At 39.5% G+C, this 19709-nt stretch overlaps 1 protein-coding gene across 2 annotated transcripts in view; it reads right to left on the bottom strand.

Annotated features, from left to right (window-relative positions):
• EPB41L4A (erythrocyte membrane protein band 4.1 like 4A) overlaps positions 1–19709 on the bottom strand; it is a 266828-nt gene that overhangs the window by 91170 nt on the left and 155949 nt on the right. For both annotated transcript variants that reach the window (XM_010360995.2, XM_010360996.2), the window contains 5 exons: positions 19452–19549; positions 11924–12044; positions 9495–9582; positions 6908–6996; positions 6248–6311 (listed from right to left, as the gene is read on the bottom strand). In XM_010360995.2, coding sequence (XP_010359297.1) covers positions 6248–6311; positions 6908–6996; positions 9495–9582; positions 11924–12044; positions 19452–19549 — 460 coding nt within the window. The remainder of the gene's footprint in view (positions 1–6247; positions 6312–6907; positions 6997–9494; positions 9583–11923; positions 12045–19451; positions 19550–19709) is intronic.

Here is a 19709-nt window from a genome sequence, read left to right as displayed (position 1 = left end):
TGAGAAGGACACTATTTCACCTATGCAGCTGTACATCTAGGAATGCATAACCTCAGTCTAATCACAAGGAAACAGCTGAAAAACATGAAACAAGAAACTGTCTGTTTTAAAACAGCAAGGTATAACTGTATTCTTTTAAAATGTCAATGTTATAAAAGATAACAAAATGGTATGAAAGTGTTCCACATTAGGCCGGGCGCGGTGGCTCAAGCCTGTAATCCCAGCACTTTGGGAGGCCGAGATGGGCGGATCACGAGGTCAGGAGATCGAGACCATCCTGGCTAACACGGTGAAACCCCGTCTCTACTAAAAACTACAAAAAACTAGCCAGGCGAGGTGGCGGTGCCTGTAGTCCCAGCTACCGGGGAGGCTGAGGCAGGAGAATGGTGTGAACCCGGGAGGCGGAGCTTGCAGTGAGCTGAGATCAGCCACAGCACTCCAGCCTGGGTGACAGAGTGAGACTCTGTCTCAAAAAAAAAAGAAAGTGTTCCACATTAAAGGAAGTTATCTGTATTCTATACCATAGGGGGGAAATGCTAAAAAGGACATTATTAGGTCAACCAAGAAAATTGGAATATGGAAGCTAGATGGTAACAGTATTATATCATTATTAATGTATTAAGTTGTTAACTATACCGTGGTTACATGAGAATATCCCTATTCTTAGGAAATACACAATTACATATTTATAGTCTATGACATATGTAACTTACTCTCAAGCTCTTCTAAAGAAAATGGCCTGTGTGTGTACAGTGAGAAAGAAGCACAAATAACAAAGGAAGTGAAGTAAAACATTAACCATAAGTGACTCTAGGTAACAGTAAATGAATATGTTCTTTTTAATATTTTAATTTTTACAACTTTTAAAATAAATTTTGAATTATTTTCAAATAAAAATACTTTTTAAAAATCTATAGTACCATTTAAAATGTGAAAGGAACCCCTGGCTTAACGTGAGACCTCTTGCACTTGTTGACAAACAGTGATGACTCCTGGCCATCACCGCTTCCCGTGTACTCTCCTTAAAGCAAGCCCAAGAGTTCTGCCAAGTGGATCTCATTACTCACAGCCAGAGTTGCCAGGAACCTTTTGGTTCTACATCCTGTCACACGGGGTAACTTTAGCTGAGGTTAGTTTCCTGAGGTATTATACACAAAAGTAAGCACAGCAGCATTTATTCATTCTTTCATTTATTTCACAAGTGTGCTTACTACATGCTGAATTCTGGGCTTAGTCCTGTGTTAGGAATTACATCTTCCTCTTGTTGCCAAAACCAATGAATTCCAGTATTATCCTAAATTCCTATTTTCCACAAAAACAATGAATCTGCTACCAATCAGAAACAATTTAACCCCCTAAATGCTTCCCAAATCTGCCCACTTCTTTCCATCTTTGCAGTGAGTCCCCTCTTGTATCCCCTTGATCATATCTCCTACCCTGTTTGCCTCTGTGCTCACGTCTGTGGAATGTTCCACCCTGCAGCCAAGTGTGCTTTCTGAAATGCACATCTGATCATGGAGGGTGAAGTCCAGAGTTAATGTAACACCCAATTTCCCCGCAAGTCCTCAATCCATTCTCAAGTGTTGACTCTGAGCTCATGCCCACAGGTAAGAGAGGCCCTCCCCTGAGAAGGGTCAGGCTGAACCAGGTAGTGCACTGGAACCACCCCACCTTCTTTAGGTCTTCTACCCCACATCTCCAGAGGAAATGGGCAGACATGGAAACCCAATCATCATTCCCTTCCCAATCGACTGGACCAATTCTCATGATGCTCCTTATCTCTGTGTATCTCAGTCACCCCCAAATAATGCTCAGCACACCCCCTTGCCTCTTTCTTCATCACTACCCAACTCCTGAAACCCTTGCTTTGTGCCCTCCAGAATTCATGACCTCTCATCAGCAAACCCCCTCGCTCCTCAGTCTGTTCTCTCGTATGTCCTTCACCTTCCTGCACTAGAAGACACCCGCTATCCCTGAAGACCCTATTTCCACTGCAGCCCTCAAGGGATGGCTGTGTCTTCTGTCTCCACCATTCTTGCATCTCTGAACCTAAAAGTGGGGAGGATCCTCCCTGCTCCACATTGCTGCTTTCAGACCATTCTCTTTCCTCCCCTCTAAAACTCCCAGCTTTGGATCTTACCAGTTGATGAAATTCTGCAATCTTTCATGGTGGGTGTCATCCTTAAAGTCATCCTCTTCATACCTTGATGTTGGCACAGTACCTGCCAGCTATATTTCTATTGATTCCCCTTGTGCCAAAAGTCCTCCAAAGAGTTGTCCACACTTACCTTCTCCAATTCTTATCTTCCTGTTACCTCTCTTATGGGTTTTTCTTAATGAATATGCATCAATTTATTTGTTCATTCTCCTGTTAATGGAATTCTGGGTTAATTTCTTTTTCTGACTTTTACGTAAGTGCTGCACAGAACACCTCTCTAGGGTACACATACCTAAGAGGGGAACTGCTGGGTTGAAACTCACTCTTCCAATCTACTGAAACTCATCTTGTCAATGATCTCCTACATTCCTAAATTCAGTGGTCCATTCTCAGCCCTTACCCTATATGACATATCAACATCATTTGACACATGCTTAATACATGACTTTTACTTGGCATTCAGGATAATTAGTGTTCCTTCTACCTCACTGGCTGATTCTTTTCAGCCTCCTTTGCTGGTTCTCTCTCTTCTTTTCTTATTTATACTCATTTTCCCAGTGATTTCAGGTAGTCTCATAGCTTCAAAAACTAGCAGATGGCAATGATTCTCAAATTTATATATTCTGCTCAGATTCTGGTGCTGAACTCCAGGCTCACATAGCTCATTTCTTATTTAATATATCCACTTGTATGACTAAAAGACATCTCAAATTCAACATGTTCAAAACGGGACTCCTGATCTTCCTCCTCAAGTCTGCTCTATCCATAACCTTCCCCACTTCGCCTGATGGTAGCTCTATCTTTCCTGCTTCGCAGGTCAAACTCGTTTAAGTGACCAGGACTCCTCTCATATCTGCCCACATTCAGGAAACCCTGGTGGTAAAATCCATAATCCAACAGCTTCTCTGCATTTTGACTGTTGTCACCTTGATCCACTGAGATAGAGACAATATCATCTCTTGCCCGGATTTTGAAATAAGCCCAAGTTGCTGAATGAGTAAACAAGGAACAGTCTTAGTTCTCAAGGTATTCAGTGAAAATCAACCATCTGATAATAAACATAAAAGAATTTCAACACCTAGTAAAAAACATGTATTCCTAAAACCAAGAACTAACACATAGTGATAAAATAGTAGTGACATTTTCATTAAAACAGAAAGCCAATCAAGGATGCCTTATACTGCTATATCACTTAGTACCCTTCTAGAAGTTCGGACTAATACTATAAAGTGTGAAGCATGAACAGTAGAATTGAAGGAACAAATTATTTTCATTTGCAAGTGATATACCTATAAAAATGTATGAGAATCAAATTAAGAACTCTCAGCTGGAATGCAACAATTCAACAAAATGACTAGATCTGAGATAAACAAATAAAATTCCATGGCTTTCACTTCTCCTAGCAAAAACCAGTTAGAAGAAATAATAGAAAGAAAAGATTGCATCCACAATAGCAAGAAAAAAAGTAAAACACGTAAAAAGAAAACATATCAAACACCATGCAGGAACATATGAATAAATTTAACAAAAAAGGGAAAATTCTTATGATACAATATAAAATACACAAGCATGTACAAAACCACATAGAGGATCTACATTTATGCATATACACATTCACACTGATAGGGTGAAATCTAGAAGCAACTGTATCAAAATATTAATAATCATTACCTCTGAGTGTTAGGATAATGAGTAATTTTAGTTTTCTCCTTTGCAGGGCATTCTCTGGATTTTCTATAGTCAACATGTACGATCTTTATACTAAAAGTTTAGTTTTTTGTACAAAATTATGTAAATAACGCTACTTATTTGGAAGCTTAATGCATGAAAGTATCTCTGAATTTGGCCTAAATGCAATGACCATACTAAGTCTGACCAGACCAGCAAACCAGCCGAATAAGCATTTCAACCATTCTTCATGCTGAATGTGATTACTGTTCCAAGTGATGGGCTTTAAGGGGCTTTTAAATTCAATTTGTGAGTATGGTTAGGCCTCCATAATAATCAACCTAATTCAACCATTATGTAAATCGCTGCCTCACAGAGAGGTACCCTGGTGGAGAAAGAGAAAAGACCCACAAGCAAGAATACTTAGGAAATAGAATGCTTTGATAAATTAATGTGATACTCAATAGCAATAAAAAAAAAATCCTTTAATTCAAGCCTCTGAGTTATGTGACCTGCTTTGTCACCTTCTTACAGATCACTGACATTGAGCTTAATGACCTAGAAGTGTGCAGTGCCTTGGGTCTCCCCAGACATCCATTTCATCTCAAAGCTGGGGAAGGAATGAGGTGGGGATGGGAGACACCTGAGCTGAGTACGCAGGAAACAGGGTCATTCGATGGACACTGTCATTTGAAAAATAACATGATGATATCAATTTTGTTGCTGTTGTTTTTGCCTAATCATGAAGAAGTCCAAGAAGATGGAAGTTCAGGTTAGCTGGGCACTTTGCCAAATATTTATCCTGAGACAGTAGTAGACATATATTTTAAGGCACTGTAATAATAACATCAAAGTCATTCACCAGAGGACCTCACTCACAAAAATAGCTTATAAGGAAAGAATACTTTGAATAATAGTAATGTTTCCATAAAAGTCTTGATTATCATATTCTGCTAAAAAAAACTTGAAACATTATATTCAAATATATTTAATAGACTTTATTCCTTGCATTATTATTATTTAGATGAATTATTATTCATGTGAACGTAATGAATGGCAACATATGGAGAAAACTACAAAACCCTCCTATCTAATTAGCTACTCTACTTTTTGAATGATTTTAATACAGTCTTACATTATAATGCACATCTTTTAAAATTGAGATGTCTAATCAGGAGCTGAAGAACACATTGGATTTCCTCCAAACTAGACCATAAGACAACTATATGGCTTCTGTACTATCATTTCTTCAAAAATCTGGAATTTCACTTCCTTACAAGTTGTTAAAACTAATTTCAAAATCCAGTTTTAATTGTATCAGTAAATGGCAGCATGCCATATAGTTCAGGATGAAATAATGTTTTTTCCTATTAGGAGAACAAAGAGTAGCACCAGGTTTTCTGATTTGGCAGCACACAGTATCTCAGTGCATCAGTTCAATGATCATTCAACAGATACTTATGAAGTGCCTACTACATGTGAGGCACTCTGCCAAATACCATGCCCAAATGTAGCTGCAGCTCTACTATTCCTGTCTCAATGTGTGCATGCTTAAGCACCAATTTACTTTTCGTTAATCAAGAAAATCAATTAAACTCCACTTAGTTTTTGTTCTGCACAAAGTTAGTATCAAAGAGACAGAAGGGTAGATCCTCCTATATCATGTTTTCACTCATGTATCCCATAAATATGGACTGAACATCATATTTTCACTCATATATCCCATAATATATGGCTTACAGTAGTAGCACTTCAAGGAAGCATTATTTTCACAGGTAGATCAAAAGGAAGCTTTCACATCCTTGCCTTCTTTTGACCATTTTTCTCAAAGACACCCATCAAGGCATGAAAGCACATCCAGGCGCTGACAAGTTTTGTGCCCATTACCCAAATACTCCCAGAGGACACTGCCAAGTTGCAAAGCAAAGGCCGGCATTTTTGCATTCTTCCTTGAAAGCATCCAGAATTTCCATCTGGTTTGTCTATCACACTCAATGAGGGAAACAGCAGAAGTGAGACTCCCAAAAGGTTGTTTAATTTACATTAGAGCAAAATTAGAACACATTTTGGCAGTCCTGAATGTAGGCTATACCCTTCTGATTATAACTCCTACCTTCTACCCTCACAGAGAGTACTGGAAAGCAAATTACACTAATAACAATTATCACCTCCTATTCTCTCCTCTGCCTTAGAAAGGTTTTGCTTTCCTTTGTTAAATCTAAAATGCTCATTTCTCCATTACTCTCGCATTCATTTCTATTCACTTCCCTTTCCTTCCTTGAGAAGTTGTGATGTGAGTTAATTAACCTGGCTCCATGCAGAAGTAGCTGAAGAAAATATTTCTTCACAATGTCTTTTAAGCTATAAATGAACACAGAAGACACCCCCCTTCTAATTTAAGCTAAGGGCTTGGAAACTTACATCTTTTCCCAGTACTCTGAGTTCAAACTGAGTCTCCTTGAAGTGAACCTTTGTAATCCGAGGCCTAAAAAACAAAGCAGATGTTGTTGCTGTTTTTAAGTATTAACCTTTCAGAAAATCAGGGGAGTGTCCAGTGGAAAAAGATTGGTGAATACTGGCTCCTTTATATACTGCTCCATACCCAGTACATACAGGGACAGAGAGAGTTCCCCATAAACCCTAACGCAAACTCCATTCTCATTGTCCTATGCTTTTCCACTAAATGCACAATGACCTTGGAATCCCCAGATTGTGGCAGTGCCGCCTTCCCAAACACAGTGCAGGGCCACGGGCTTCCCAATGTCTCCAACTCATCCTCATTTGGAGCTAAACGTCAGAATAGTCCTGGATCCACAGCCCACCAGCACATACTGAAATGGGTGAGAAATCCTACTACACACAGCTCCCGTGGAAAAGAGAGTCTAGAATCACAGTGTCTGAAATTTACAGAGAAAACATATACTGAGGTGCAATAGGAGAAAACTCACACCCAATTTCACTCATTTATTTACCAACCACTGGAAAAATACCTGTTTTCTTTTCCCCAACTCTTTCACTGACACAGGAGTCCCATAAGCCCAAAACACAGAATGCCAACTTTGTTTTCAAGCCCATACCTACCAGAAATACTTCCCCACTTGCTTTTTATTCTTGTAGACAACAACACCAACTGGAGTTAATCCTAAGAAATACTCAGACTTGTTTTCTCCCTGCAAAAGCAAACATATGCCTATAATCACATATTCACATAAAATCTCTTTGTCAAACTATAATTGACCATACAAATATAATTTGTTACAATATTGGATTTAATTTTTGAAAGACATCAGCCTAGAAAGCTAGATACACTATGATAGTAGCTAATTTGTTGCTTATTTTTTCAAAGTTTTAGAAGAAACTTTCTGTTACTGTTCTTCATACTTGCTACTTCAGTTCATTAAAATGAGCCTGGACTACCAGTCAGGCCAATGGGACTTACCCAACTTTCCTTACACAGTGGTGTTCAACACTAGCAGCATATTAACTGGAATCACTCTGCAGCTTAAAATGCTGATGCCTGGGCACTACCAGAAACAGTTAAATCAGAATCTCTAATGAAGAGGCCAAAGTAGAAAAAACACAGGACTACCAGGTGATACTTCTGTGCAGTCAAAGACTGAGAACCACTGGCTTCTATCAAGGGTGCTTTTGAAATGGCTTGATTTATCTCTGATGTGGACAATCACGAAACCCACTTCGTCCCCACCCCAACTCTCTCTAGAAAGTTTAGGCAGTCGCTAGCAGACACACACTTGAATTTTCTGAAGTCTCCATCATGTTTCTTCCTACTTCTACCTATAACTTTAAGACGGCTCAAAAATGTAAAAGTATAATCTCTTCTGGTAAAGACTAGAGAACCCTTATTTTCAGGCAATAATAAATCCAAATTTTAAAAATAGGATCTTAAAATGAAAAGGTCACAGAGTGGGTACCAAGGACATGCACGGAACTGTTTGTGATAATGTTATTTCTACTCTAAGATAAACGGTAACCTGCAAAATTATATTCACAAAAAACATAAAGCAACACATTTGGAAGAATACTTGCTGATGCCCACTTTTCAGTTCTTAAAATTCAAACCTTAAAGGAATCCACTGAAGAATCTAATAAATCTAGCTCATTTGCCATAAATTTCTACCATCAACAAAAGGTGATTTCTAATTAGGAAAACATTATACAAACGTAGAAGCATTTCACAGAAGACTCTCTTTATAAATTTCCTATAGAATGTTTTCTTTTAAAAACTGAAAAACCTAACAAGATTAATGTAGCTAAAGGGAGGGAAGGGAAAACAATAATGATTCTACAGTTTTAGCAGTATAAGGACAGTGCTATGAAGTATTTAATGACCTAACGAAATTGGAATATAATATATCAGGGAACTACTTCTTCCCCCAAATCTATAGCTTTTATTGCCACATTAAACAGGAGTGCTTCTAACTGTAAAAATAACAAGATATTGTTTCTTCTTGGAGGAAATGCTAATGAGCAAAAGACATGCACAAAATGAATGCATGAATGTTATTTGCACTAGAGAAACTTTTATTAGGGTTCTTTAAAAACTGAGTTCCATAATCCAATTGATAAAAAAAAAAATCAGTCTATAAATACTCTTCAGCAATTCATTTCCTATAAAGAATAAAGTATCTGGCTCATTTTCTCAAATAAAATTTAACTACTGCTACCCATACTCCTCTTAATTCAAAGACAAAGGCATTCTAATCTCATTGGCATAGAATAATCATTTGGTAGCCTAAGAGAAGTAGCTCAAAGGTTAAAACCCAGATCCAGAACACTCAGTGCAGATTCAGTGTAATTGCTCATTGAGTACTATTCAGCAAGTTTTCATAAACCACTGAAAAAAATCTGCAAAAATATTTCTATTAATGCAATGATACCTATAGTAGGTGGTAACCCTCATATTAACAGAATCAGCAGTAGTTGTGCCTGGCCTATTGCCTAATGCCTACTTTACCTGGCAAGTGACTATATTTATGTTTTGCTGCCATAAAATCTATTTTTTGAAAAATCCTCCTGTTTTCTGTCTAATACAGTCAATTATACATCCTTTTGTTTGTTTGTTTGTTTTTGTTTGAGATGGAGTCTTGCTCTGTTGCCAGGCTGAAGTGCAGGGGCACGATCTCAGCTCACTGCAGTCTCTGCCTCCCAGGTTCAAGCCATTCTCCTGTCTCAGCCTCCTGAGTAGCTGGGATTACAGGCATCCGCGACCACACCAGCTAATTTTTGTATTTTTAGTAGAGACAGCATTTCACTGTGTTGGCCAGGCTGGTCTCAAACTCCTGACCTTAGATGATCCGCTCACCTTGGTCTCCCCAAGTGCTGGGACTACAGGCGTGAGCCACCACGCCCGGCCTATACATCACTTTTATATTGTTTTGATGTTTAGCTAAGCCCTTTGGATATGTTATCCAGATTGTGTTTTCAAGCCCACTTAATTGTTTTCTACACATGGAAATATAATCACAGATTTTTATGCAAAACTCAATAGGGTTTAATCCACACAAGAACTGCTTTGTGTTAGAAAAACATAGATAAAAAAGTATCATCTGCTTGCTAAACAACAGAACTGCAACTTTCCTTTGGGAGTCTCAGTGACTTTTTAAGAAAAATGTCATCAGCTTAAAATATTTTGTGTTATGTTACTCACATAGACGGGATGGAGGTCAACGCCATACATCTCCAGGGATTTGGCAGTCCTCAAGTAATTCAGCTCAGCCTCAGAAGGAGCCTGACCCCTATACCCAGCACAAAAACAAAGAGCCTTATTTTACAGCAGCTACTGCACCTACAGGGATGCAAACTATCTTCATTGTATTCACTGGGAAAACAAATAACACTTTTTACTAATGCAAACATAAGTCCTTGCATTTCAAGAAGGCCTTTGCTTCTTGGTGACAAAATTTTATACTCTGAAGTGATACTTTACATTAATTTCATTTACCAAATCCATTCTGGCTCATTATAGCCTATCCCCAATGTCCCAACATATATTAAAACATTCTCAGTTTCAGAAACTCCTAAAGAGGTTATTGAGAATATAAGCACTCAAATTAAACAGCATCCCCTTCACAAAGAGTAAAATGTCTCTGTGCAGCAGCAGTTCTCCATCGAAAGCAAAGGGAACTAGAGCAGTGGTCGGTAGGAGGAAGAGAATGGGGCCGCCACCACCCAGCTGGGGTCATATCAAGATCTCCTGAGCACATGTGTAGTTTGAAAATACATTGATTAACATACAGAGATTGTAAAAATGTTTGTCATTTTCTTAATACAGAGTACAGAATTCTTCCCAAAATCTTCACTGGTGGTAATATAAAGAAAACAGCATTCATTCCTGATGAGGGTGAACATCAGCCAGAAATCTGCACAGAAGAATTAAACATGCATGTGCAAGCGAGTGTGTGTGTGTGAGACAGAGACAGAGAGAGAGAGGGGGATTGAGATTTTAATAGATAACCAAAGGAGGCCGAATCTTAAAACTTAAGAAATCCTGTAGTGACATATTTCATTTCAGCCACAATGCACTGGAAAACCACCAACATACCATACTTTTGAAATCCAAGAAGAATGTTCATCAAATTAGACACACTACACTTTGATCAAGCTTTATTCTTAGAAATAACAGTCACACTGTCAACACTATCATGTAAAACACATGAGAGCCTTTACCCAAAACTCCTTGATAATTTCAGTATATAATTGTGCTTTGAAACCCCTAGTAGAATCAGTACTCTCAGAATGTGCCAAACACACTGCCCTTCCTAACATTATAACAAGCACTCTCTGAGCATCTACTTCAGCAAAATCTGAAAATAAAGGACTCTACAATCAGGTTAGAGAGCCTTCTAGTGCATGCTAATACAACATAGAGGGCCTCTTTCTCTGATTGCAATTCAGCAGCTGACTTCTACTTCTACACTCACTGAAAGGTATCCTTTAGGCAAACATTTTTTTGTGACCAGATTAATTCTACATTTTTTCTTTCTTTTTTTTTTTTTTTTTTGAGATGGAGTTTCACTCTTGTTGCCCAGGGCCTGAGTGCAATAGTGCAATCTCGACTCACTGCAACCTCCACCTCCCGGGGTTCAAGCGATTCTCCAGCCTCAGCCTCCCAACTAACTGGGATTACAGGCACATGCCACCACATCCAGCTAATTTTTGTATTTTTAGTAGAGATGGGGTTTCACCATTTTGGCCAGGCTGTTCTCAAACTCCTGACCTGAGGTGATCTACCTGCCTCAGCCTCCCAAAGTGCTGGGATTACAGGTGTAAGCCACCATGCCCAGCCATTTTTTTCCCCCTTAACTATAATAGATCTGAAACCAAGCATATTCAAGAGGGAGTGTTATATAACAGGGAATAAAGCAATGTTAACTAGTGTAAAGAATTTAACCAAAATAACTATAATGAAATTATAAATTCAATGCTATAGGCCATGAATTGAAAATCCTACTAGGGGAATGTGTCTACTCCCAGAAATGCATGTGGTGTTAACACAATACCCTCAAAGGTTCCACACTGGCATCATCACTATTTCCAGACTCATTGCTATGGCCTGAATAGGACTTGGCTTATAACTGTGAAGAACTGGGATACTTCAGACAGAGGAAACATTGAAGAATATATTAATGCATTTATGGTTAAAAATTGTTGTGATTAAAAATTATATTTATAGTTGAAAGATTAATTTCACAAGATCCTGGTGACTGAAAAAAAAAAAAAAACTGCAAAATCTAGTATTTACAGAATGATTCCACTATGTAATATCATAAATACATGAACCTATGTACGACAGATTTTCTCTATGGGAAATTGTACACAGAAAGAGATGTCTGAAAGGCCATTGACCAAAAACATGGTAACTTTACATATTGAAATTACTTTCTCCTTTACACTTTTTAAATTACTGAAGTTTTCAATGAGCATTTTAGAGTTAAAAGTAGTTAAACTATACAAAGAGGAGTATTAGAATATTAAACGCACAGGTGAAAAATTTATCATTCTAGAAACTTTTCTTATGAATATCAGAAGATGATGACTGATGGATGATGCAGTAAGACACAGTGTCATGATTCTTACATTAGAGTTTTATGAATCCTTTCTACGGCTTCTTCAAGTTCTTCCTTCTGGTCAGGAACAAACCGGTACTCAGATACATATCCTGTAGTATGTTTATATGGGTCATAATCTCCAAGCTCCGCTAAAAAAGAAAGATATCATAGTTTTTTCCATTTCAGGAAAATAGTCCTTAAAATACAGAAATAAAATATTCTTAATATGCTTAAACATTTTTTCAAATGTCTTATTTAAATTCACATATAAGACAACTAAATAATTTTACTAAAACAACTCTGATGAGCATATATGGATGGTAGCAACAAATTCTGGACTTAAAAACAGAAGTTCTATATTTCTGCATTCCCAAAGACTACAATTATATCATCGTTTTTACTTCAATTACTCTTAACAATGTATGTGAAGTAAAATGTTGTAAACAGCATTTCAAGTACAAACACTAGAAATGCTGGAAGTGAAAAACACCCATGACCTCAATATATCCTCTCAGATAATGACACCAAGAAATAGTACATGTGATTCAATACATCTTTGCCTGAAATAATGATCATGGGAATGCAATACAATGCTGCACATATCCCATTACAATTTACACAAAGAAGCAAAATGATAGCAGACAGCCCACTATATTACCCCTATACAAATGCTTCCCCCATGTTAATCTACCTTGCAGCTCCAACCCAGCTCATCTATATGACATTTTTCCTCACATATTTCTTCTAGATTATTTTTAGTCTGCAAGTGTCACAAGGGCAAGGACCATGCTATCTTATTCTCCCCACATCTAGCTTGATTCTTAGAAGGTGTCCAATTGTTACTGGAAGTAGTCTCAGCCTCAGTCTCTAAAATGACAATGCATCCTGGAGCCACCCCACACAGCCACCATATTAACATGAAGAGCTGCAGAGCACTGAGCTCAACACCCATGCCACACGCTGAACCTAGTGATGGCACCTGGCCATACAGACTCTTCACAACAGCAGTGCAGGAGCAATGGGATCTCTGACACATAGAAGCTTGGGTGAGGGTGTGGGGAGAAGAATCAATGAACTCAGATGAGATGTAGATAGAACACATTGTTAGACCCTCTACCTAATCAAGAATCAGTGCTATTCCAGTGACTAAACCTCCATACAGCCTACCATAAGGGATTTGTACTTGGCTCCATTTTTACCTCTTCCGAAGAAACACTGAACAAAACTTGAATTCCAAATAAATTCATTTTTTTTTGTTTTTGCAAAATCTCATGGATTTCTAAGAAGAGTTTTAGTATGTAAACTCGCTTTTAAAAATGCAAATACTGGGGGCGGAGCAAGATGGCCGAATAGGAACAGCTCCAGTCTCCAACTCCCAGCGCGGGCGACACAGAAGACCGGTGATTTCTGCATTTTCAACTGAGGTACTGGGGTCAACTCACTAGGGAGTGCTGGACAATCGGTGCTGGTCAGCTGCTGCAGCCTGACCAGTGAAAGCTGAAGCAGGGCGAGGCATCGCCTCACCTGGGAAGTGCAAGGGGGAAGGGAATCACTTTTCCTAGCCAGGGGAACTGAGACACACAACACCTGGAAAATCGGGTAACTCTCACCTCAATACTGCGCTTTAAGCAAACGGGCACACCAGGAGAATATATCCCACACCTGGCCGGGAGGGTCCCACGCCCACGGAGCCTCCCTCATTGCTAACACAGCAGTCTGCGGCCATCTATCCGCAAGGCAGCAGCGAGGCTGGGGTAGGGGTGCCCGCCATTGCTGAGGCTTAAGTAGTTAAACAAAGCCACTGGGAAGCTCGAACTGGGTGGAGCTCACAGCAGCTCCAGGAAGCCTGCCTGTCTCTGTAGACTCCACCTCTGGGGACAGGGCACAGCTGAAGACCAACAGGGGAAGCAGCGGGGGCCTGTGCAGACGCGAACAACTCTGTCTGACAGCTCTGGGGAGAGCGGTGGATCTCCCAACATGGAGGTTGAGATCTGAGAAGAGACAGACTACCTGCTCAGGTGGGTCCCTGACCCCTGAGTAGCCTAACTGGGAGACATCCCCCACTAGAGGCAGTCTGACACCCCACACCTCACAGGGTGGAGTACACCCCTGAGAGGAAGCTTCCAAAGTAAGAATCAGACAGGTACACTCGCTGTTCAGCAATATTCTATCTTCTGGAACCTCTGCTGCTGATACCCAGGCAAACAGGGTCTGGAGTGGACCTCAAGCAATCTCCAACAGACCTATAGCTGAGGGTCCTGACTATTAGAAGGAAAACTACCAAACAGGAAGAACACCTATAACAAAACCCCATCAGTACGTCACCATCATCAAAGACCAGAGGCAGATAAAACCACAAAGATGGGGAAGAAGCAGGGCAGAAAAGCTGGAAATTCAAGAAATAAGAGCGCATCTCCCACTGCAAAGGAGCACAGCTCATCGCCAGCAACGGATCAAAGCTGGTCAGAGAATGACTTTGATGAGATGAGAGAAGAAGGCTTCAGTCCATCAAACTTCTCAGAGCTAAAGGAGAAATTACGTACCCAGCGCAAAGAAACTAAAAATCTTGAAAAAAGAGTGGAAGAATTGACAGCTAGACTAATTAATGCAGAGAAGGTCATAAACGATATGACAGAGATGAAAACCATGACACGAGAAATACGTGACAAATCCACAAGCTTCAGTAACCGACTCGATCAACTGGAAGAAAGAGTATCAGCGATTGAGGATCAAATGAATGAAATGAAGTGAGAAGAGAAACCAAAAGAAAAAAGAAGAAAAAGAAATGAACAAAGCCTGCAAGAAGTATGGGATTATGTAAAAAGACCAAATCTACGTCTGATTGGGGTGCCTGAAAGTGAGGGGGAAAATGGAACCAAGTTGGAAAACACTCTTCAGGATATCATCCAGGAGAACTTCCCCAACCTAGTAGGGCAGGCCAACATTCAAATTCAGGAAATAGAGAGAACGCCACAAAGATACTCCTCCAGAAGAGCAACTCCAAGACACATAATTGCCAGAGTCACCAAAGTTGAAATGAAGGAAAAAAGTCTTAAGGGCAGCCAGAGAGAAAGGTCGGGTTACCCACAAAGGGAAGCCCATCAGACTAACAGCAGATCTCTCGGCAGAAACTCTACAAGCCAGAAGAGAGTGGGGGCCAATATTCAACGTTCTTAAAGAAAAGAATGTTCAACCCAGAATTTCATATCCAGCCAAACTAAGTTTCATCAGTGAAGGAGAAATAAAATCCTTTACAGATAAGCAAATGCTTAGAGATTTTGTCACCACCAGGTTTACCTTACAAGAGACCCTGAAGGAAGCCCTAAACATGGAAAGGAACAACCGGTACCAGCCATTGCAAAAACATGCCAAAATGTAAAGACCATCGAGGCTAGGAAGAAACTGCATCAACTAACGAGCAAAATAACCACTTAATATCATAATGGCAGGATCAAGTTCACACATAACCATTTTAACCTTAAATGTTAATGGACTAAATGCTCCAATTAAAAGACACAGACTGGCAAACTGGATAAAGAGTCAAGACCCATCAGTCTGCTGTATTCAGGAGACCCATCTCACATGCTGACACATACATAGGCTCAAAATAAAGGGATGGAGGAAGATCTACCAAGCAAATGGAGAACACAAAAAAGCAGGGGTTGCAATCCTAGTCTCTGATAAAACAGACTTTAAACCATCAAAGATCAAAAGAGACAAAGAAGGCCATTACATAATGGTAAAGGGATCAATTCAACAGGAAGAGCTAACTCTCCTAAATATATATGCACCCAATACAGGAGCACCAAGATTCATAAAGCAAGTCCTTAGAGACTTACAAAGAGACTTAGACTCCCATACAATAATAATGGGAGACTTCAACACTCCATTGTCAATATTAGACAGATCAACGAGACAGAAAGTTAACAAGGATATCCAGGAATTGAACTCATCTCTGCACCAAGCGGACCTAATAGACATCTACAGAACTCTCCACCCCAAATCAACAGAATTCTTCTCAGCACCACATCGCACTTATTCCAAAATTGACCACATAATTGGAAGTAAAGCACTCCTCAGCAAATGGAAAAGAACAGAAATTATAACAAACTGTCTCTCAGACCACAGTGCAATCAAACTAGAACTCAGGACTAAGAAACTCAATCAAAACCGCTCAACTACATGGAAACTGAACAACCTGCTCCTGAATGACTACTGGGTACATAACGAAATGAAAGCAGAAATAAAGATGTTTTTGAAACCAATGAGAACAAAGATACAACATACCAGAATCTCTGGGACACATTTAAAGCAGTGTGTAGAGGGAAATTTATAGCACTAAATGCCTACAAGGGAAAGCAGGAAAGATCTAAAATTGACACCCTAACATCACAATTAAAAGAACTAGAGAGGCAAGAGCAAACACATTCAAAAGCTAGCAGAAGGCAAGAAATAACTAAGATCAGAGCAGAACTGAAGGAGATAGAGACACAAAAAACCCTCCAAAAAATCAATGAATCCAGGAGTTGGTTTTTTGAAAAGATCAACAAAATTGACAGACCGCTAGCAAGACTAATAAGAAAAGAGAGAGGAATCAAATAGACGCAATAAAAAATGATAAAGGGGATATCACTACCGACCCCACAGAAATACAAACTACCATCAGAGAATACTATAAACACCTCTACGCAAATCAACTAGAAAATCTAGAAGAAATGGATAATTTCCTGGACACTTACACTCTCCCAAGGCTAAACCAGGAAGAAGTTGAATCCCTGAATAGACCAATAGCAGGCTCTGAAATTGAGGCAACAATTAATAGCCTACCCACCAAAAAAAGTCCAGGACCAGATGGATTCACAGCTGAATTCTACCAGAGGTACAAGGAGGAGCTGGTACCATTCCTTCTGAAACTATTCCAATCAATAGAAAAAGAGGGAATCCTCCCTAACTCATTTGATGAGGCCAACATCATCCTGATACCAAAGCCTGGCAGAGACACATCAAAAAAAGAGAATTTTAGACCAATATCCCTGATGAACATCGATGCAAAAATTCTCAAGAAAATACTGGCAAACCGGATTCAGCAGCACATCAAAAAGCTTATCCAGCATGATCAAGTGGGCTTCATCCCTGGAATGCAAGGCTGGTTCAACATTCGCAAATCAATAAACATAATCCAGCATATAAACAGAACCAAAGACAAGAACCACATGATTATCTCAATAGACGCAGAAAAGGCTTTTGACAAAATTCAACAGCCCTTCATGCTAAAAATGCTCAATAAATTCGGTATTGATGGAACGTACCTCAAAATAATAAGAGCTATTTATGACAAACCCACAGCTAATATCATACTGAATGGGCAAAAACTGGAAAAATTCCCTTTGAAAACTGGCACAAGACAGGGATGCCCTCTCTCACCACTCCTATTCAACATAGTCTTGGAAGTTCTGGCTAGGGCAATCAGGCAAGAGAAAGAAATCAAGGGTATCCAGTTAGGAAAAGAAGAAGTCAAATTGTCCCTGTTTGCAGATGACATGATTGTATATTTAGAAAACCCCATTGTCTCAGCCCAAAATCTCCTTAAGCTGATAAGCAACTTCAGCAGTCTCAGGATACAAAATTAATGTGCAAAAATCACAAGCATTCTTATACACCAGTAACAGACAAGCAGAGAGCCAATTCAGGAATGAACTTCCATTCACAATTGCTTCAAAGAGAATAAAATACCTAGGAATCCAACTTACAAGGGATGTAAAGGACCTCTTCAAGGAGAACTACAAACCACTGCTCAGTGAAATAAAAGAGGACACAAACAAATGGAAGAACATACCATGCTCATGGATAGGAAGAATCAATATCGTGAAAATGGCCATACTGCCCAAGGTAATTTATAGATTCAATGCCATCCCCATCAAGCTACCAATGAGTTTCTTCACAGAATTGGAAAAAACTGCTTTAAAGTTCATATGGAACCAAAAAAGAGCCCGCATTGCCAAGACAATCCTAAGTCAAAAGGACAAAGCTGGAGGCGTCACGCTACCTGACTTCAAACTATACTACAAGGCTACAGTAACCAAAACAGCATGGTACTGGTACCAAAACAGAGATATAGACCAATGGAACAGAACAGAGTCCTCGGAAATAATACCACACATCTACAGCCATCTGATCTTTGACAAACCTGAGAGAAACAAGAAATGGGGAAAGGATTCCCTATTTAAGAAATGGTGCTGGGAAAACTGGCTAGCCATAAGTGGAAAGCTGAAACTGGATCCTTTCCTTACTCCTTATACGAAGATTAATTCAAGGTGGATTAGAGACTTAAATGTTAGACCTAATACCATAAAAACCCTAGAAGAAAATCTAGGTAGTACCATTCACGATATAGGCATGGGCAAGAACTTCATGTCTAAAACACCAAAAGCAACGGCAGCAAAAGCCAAAATTGACAAATGGGATCTAATTAAACTAAAGAGCTTCTGCACAGCAAAAGAAACTACCATCAGAGTGAACAGGCAACCTACAGAATGGGAGAAAATTTTTGCAATCTACTCATCTGACAAAGGGCTAATATCCAGAATCTACAAAGAACTCAAACAAATTTACAAGAAAAAAACAAACAACCCCATCAAAAAGTGGGGAAAGGATATGAACAGACATTTCTCAAAAGAAGACATTCATACAGCCAACAGACACATGAAAAAATGCTCATCATCACTCGCCATCAGAGAAATGCAAATCAAAACCACAATGAGATACCATCTCACACCAGTTAGAATGGCAATCATTAAAAAATCAGGAAACAACAGGTGTTGGAGAGGATGTGGAGAAATAGGAACACTTTTACACTGTTGGTGGGATTGTAAACTAGTTTAACCATTATGGAAAACAGTATGGCAATTCCTCAAGGATCTAGAACTAGATGTACCATATGACCCAGCCATCCCACTACTGGGTATATACCCAAAGGATTATAAATTATTCCACTACAAAGACACATGCACACGTATGTTTATTGCGGCACTATTCACAATAGCAAAGACTTGGAATCAACCCAAATGTCCATCTGTGACAGACTGGATTAAGAAAATGTGGCACATATACACCATGGAATACTATGCAGCCATAAAAAAGGATGAGTTTGCGTCCTTTGTAGGGACATGGATGAGCTGGAAACCATCATTCTTAGCAAACTATCACAGGAACAGAAAACCAAACACCGCATGTTCTCACTCATAGGTGGGAACTGAACAATGAGATCACTTGGACTCGGGAAGGGGAACATCACACACTGGGGGCCTATCATGGGGAGGGGGGAGGGGGGAGGGATTGCATTGGGGAGTTATACATGATATAAATGATGAATTGATGGGTGCTGACGAGTTGATGGGTGCAGCACACCAACATGGCACAAGTATACATATGTAACAAACCTGCACATTGTGCACATGTACCCTAGAACTTAAAGTACAAAAAAAAAAAAAAAAAAAAAAAATTGCAAATACTTTCTCCAGACATTTCTGAGGCAAATATGTTTAAGTGGCACCTACACTGGATGGCATACGCTCCCAGCTGAGCGGCAGTTTTGACGGGGCAGGGCAGGCGGCCCTGAAGGACATCTTGTTTCACCTGCAAGAAAAACTGATATCTAAAAGAGAAACAAAAAGAGAGATTAACGATCTCTTACACTACTCAAACTTGATATTTTAGACCCTACTCAAACCTGATGTTTTAGACCCTGATAATCAAGGTTAACAACCAATCACCTTCAATTAAAATAAAGCCACCCCCCACTCTTGTGTGAGGGG

This window comes from Rhinopithecus roxellana, chromosome 3, assembly GCF_007565055.1.
Source record: "Rhinopithecus roxellana isolate Shanxi Qingling chromosome 3, ASM756505v1, whole genome shotgun sequence".
In the NCBI taxonomy this organism is placed as follows: Eukaryota; Metazoa; Chordata; class Mammalia; order Primates; family Cercopithecidae; genus Rhinopithecus; species Rhinopithecus roxellana.
This window is presented reverse-complemented; position numbering and strand designations above follow the sequence as displayed.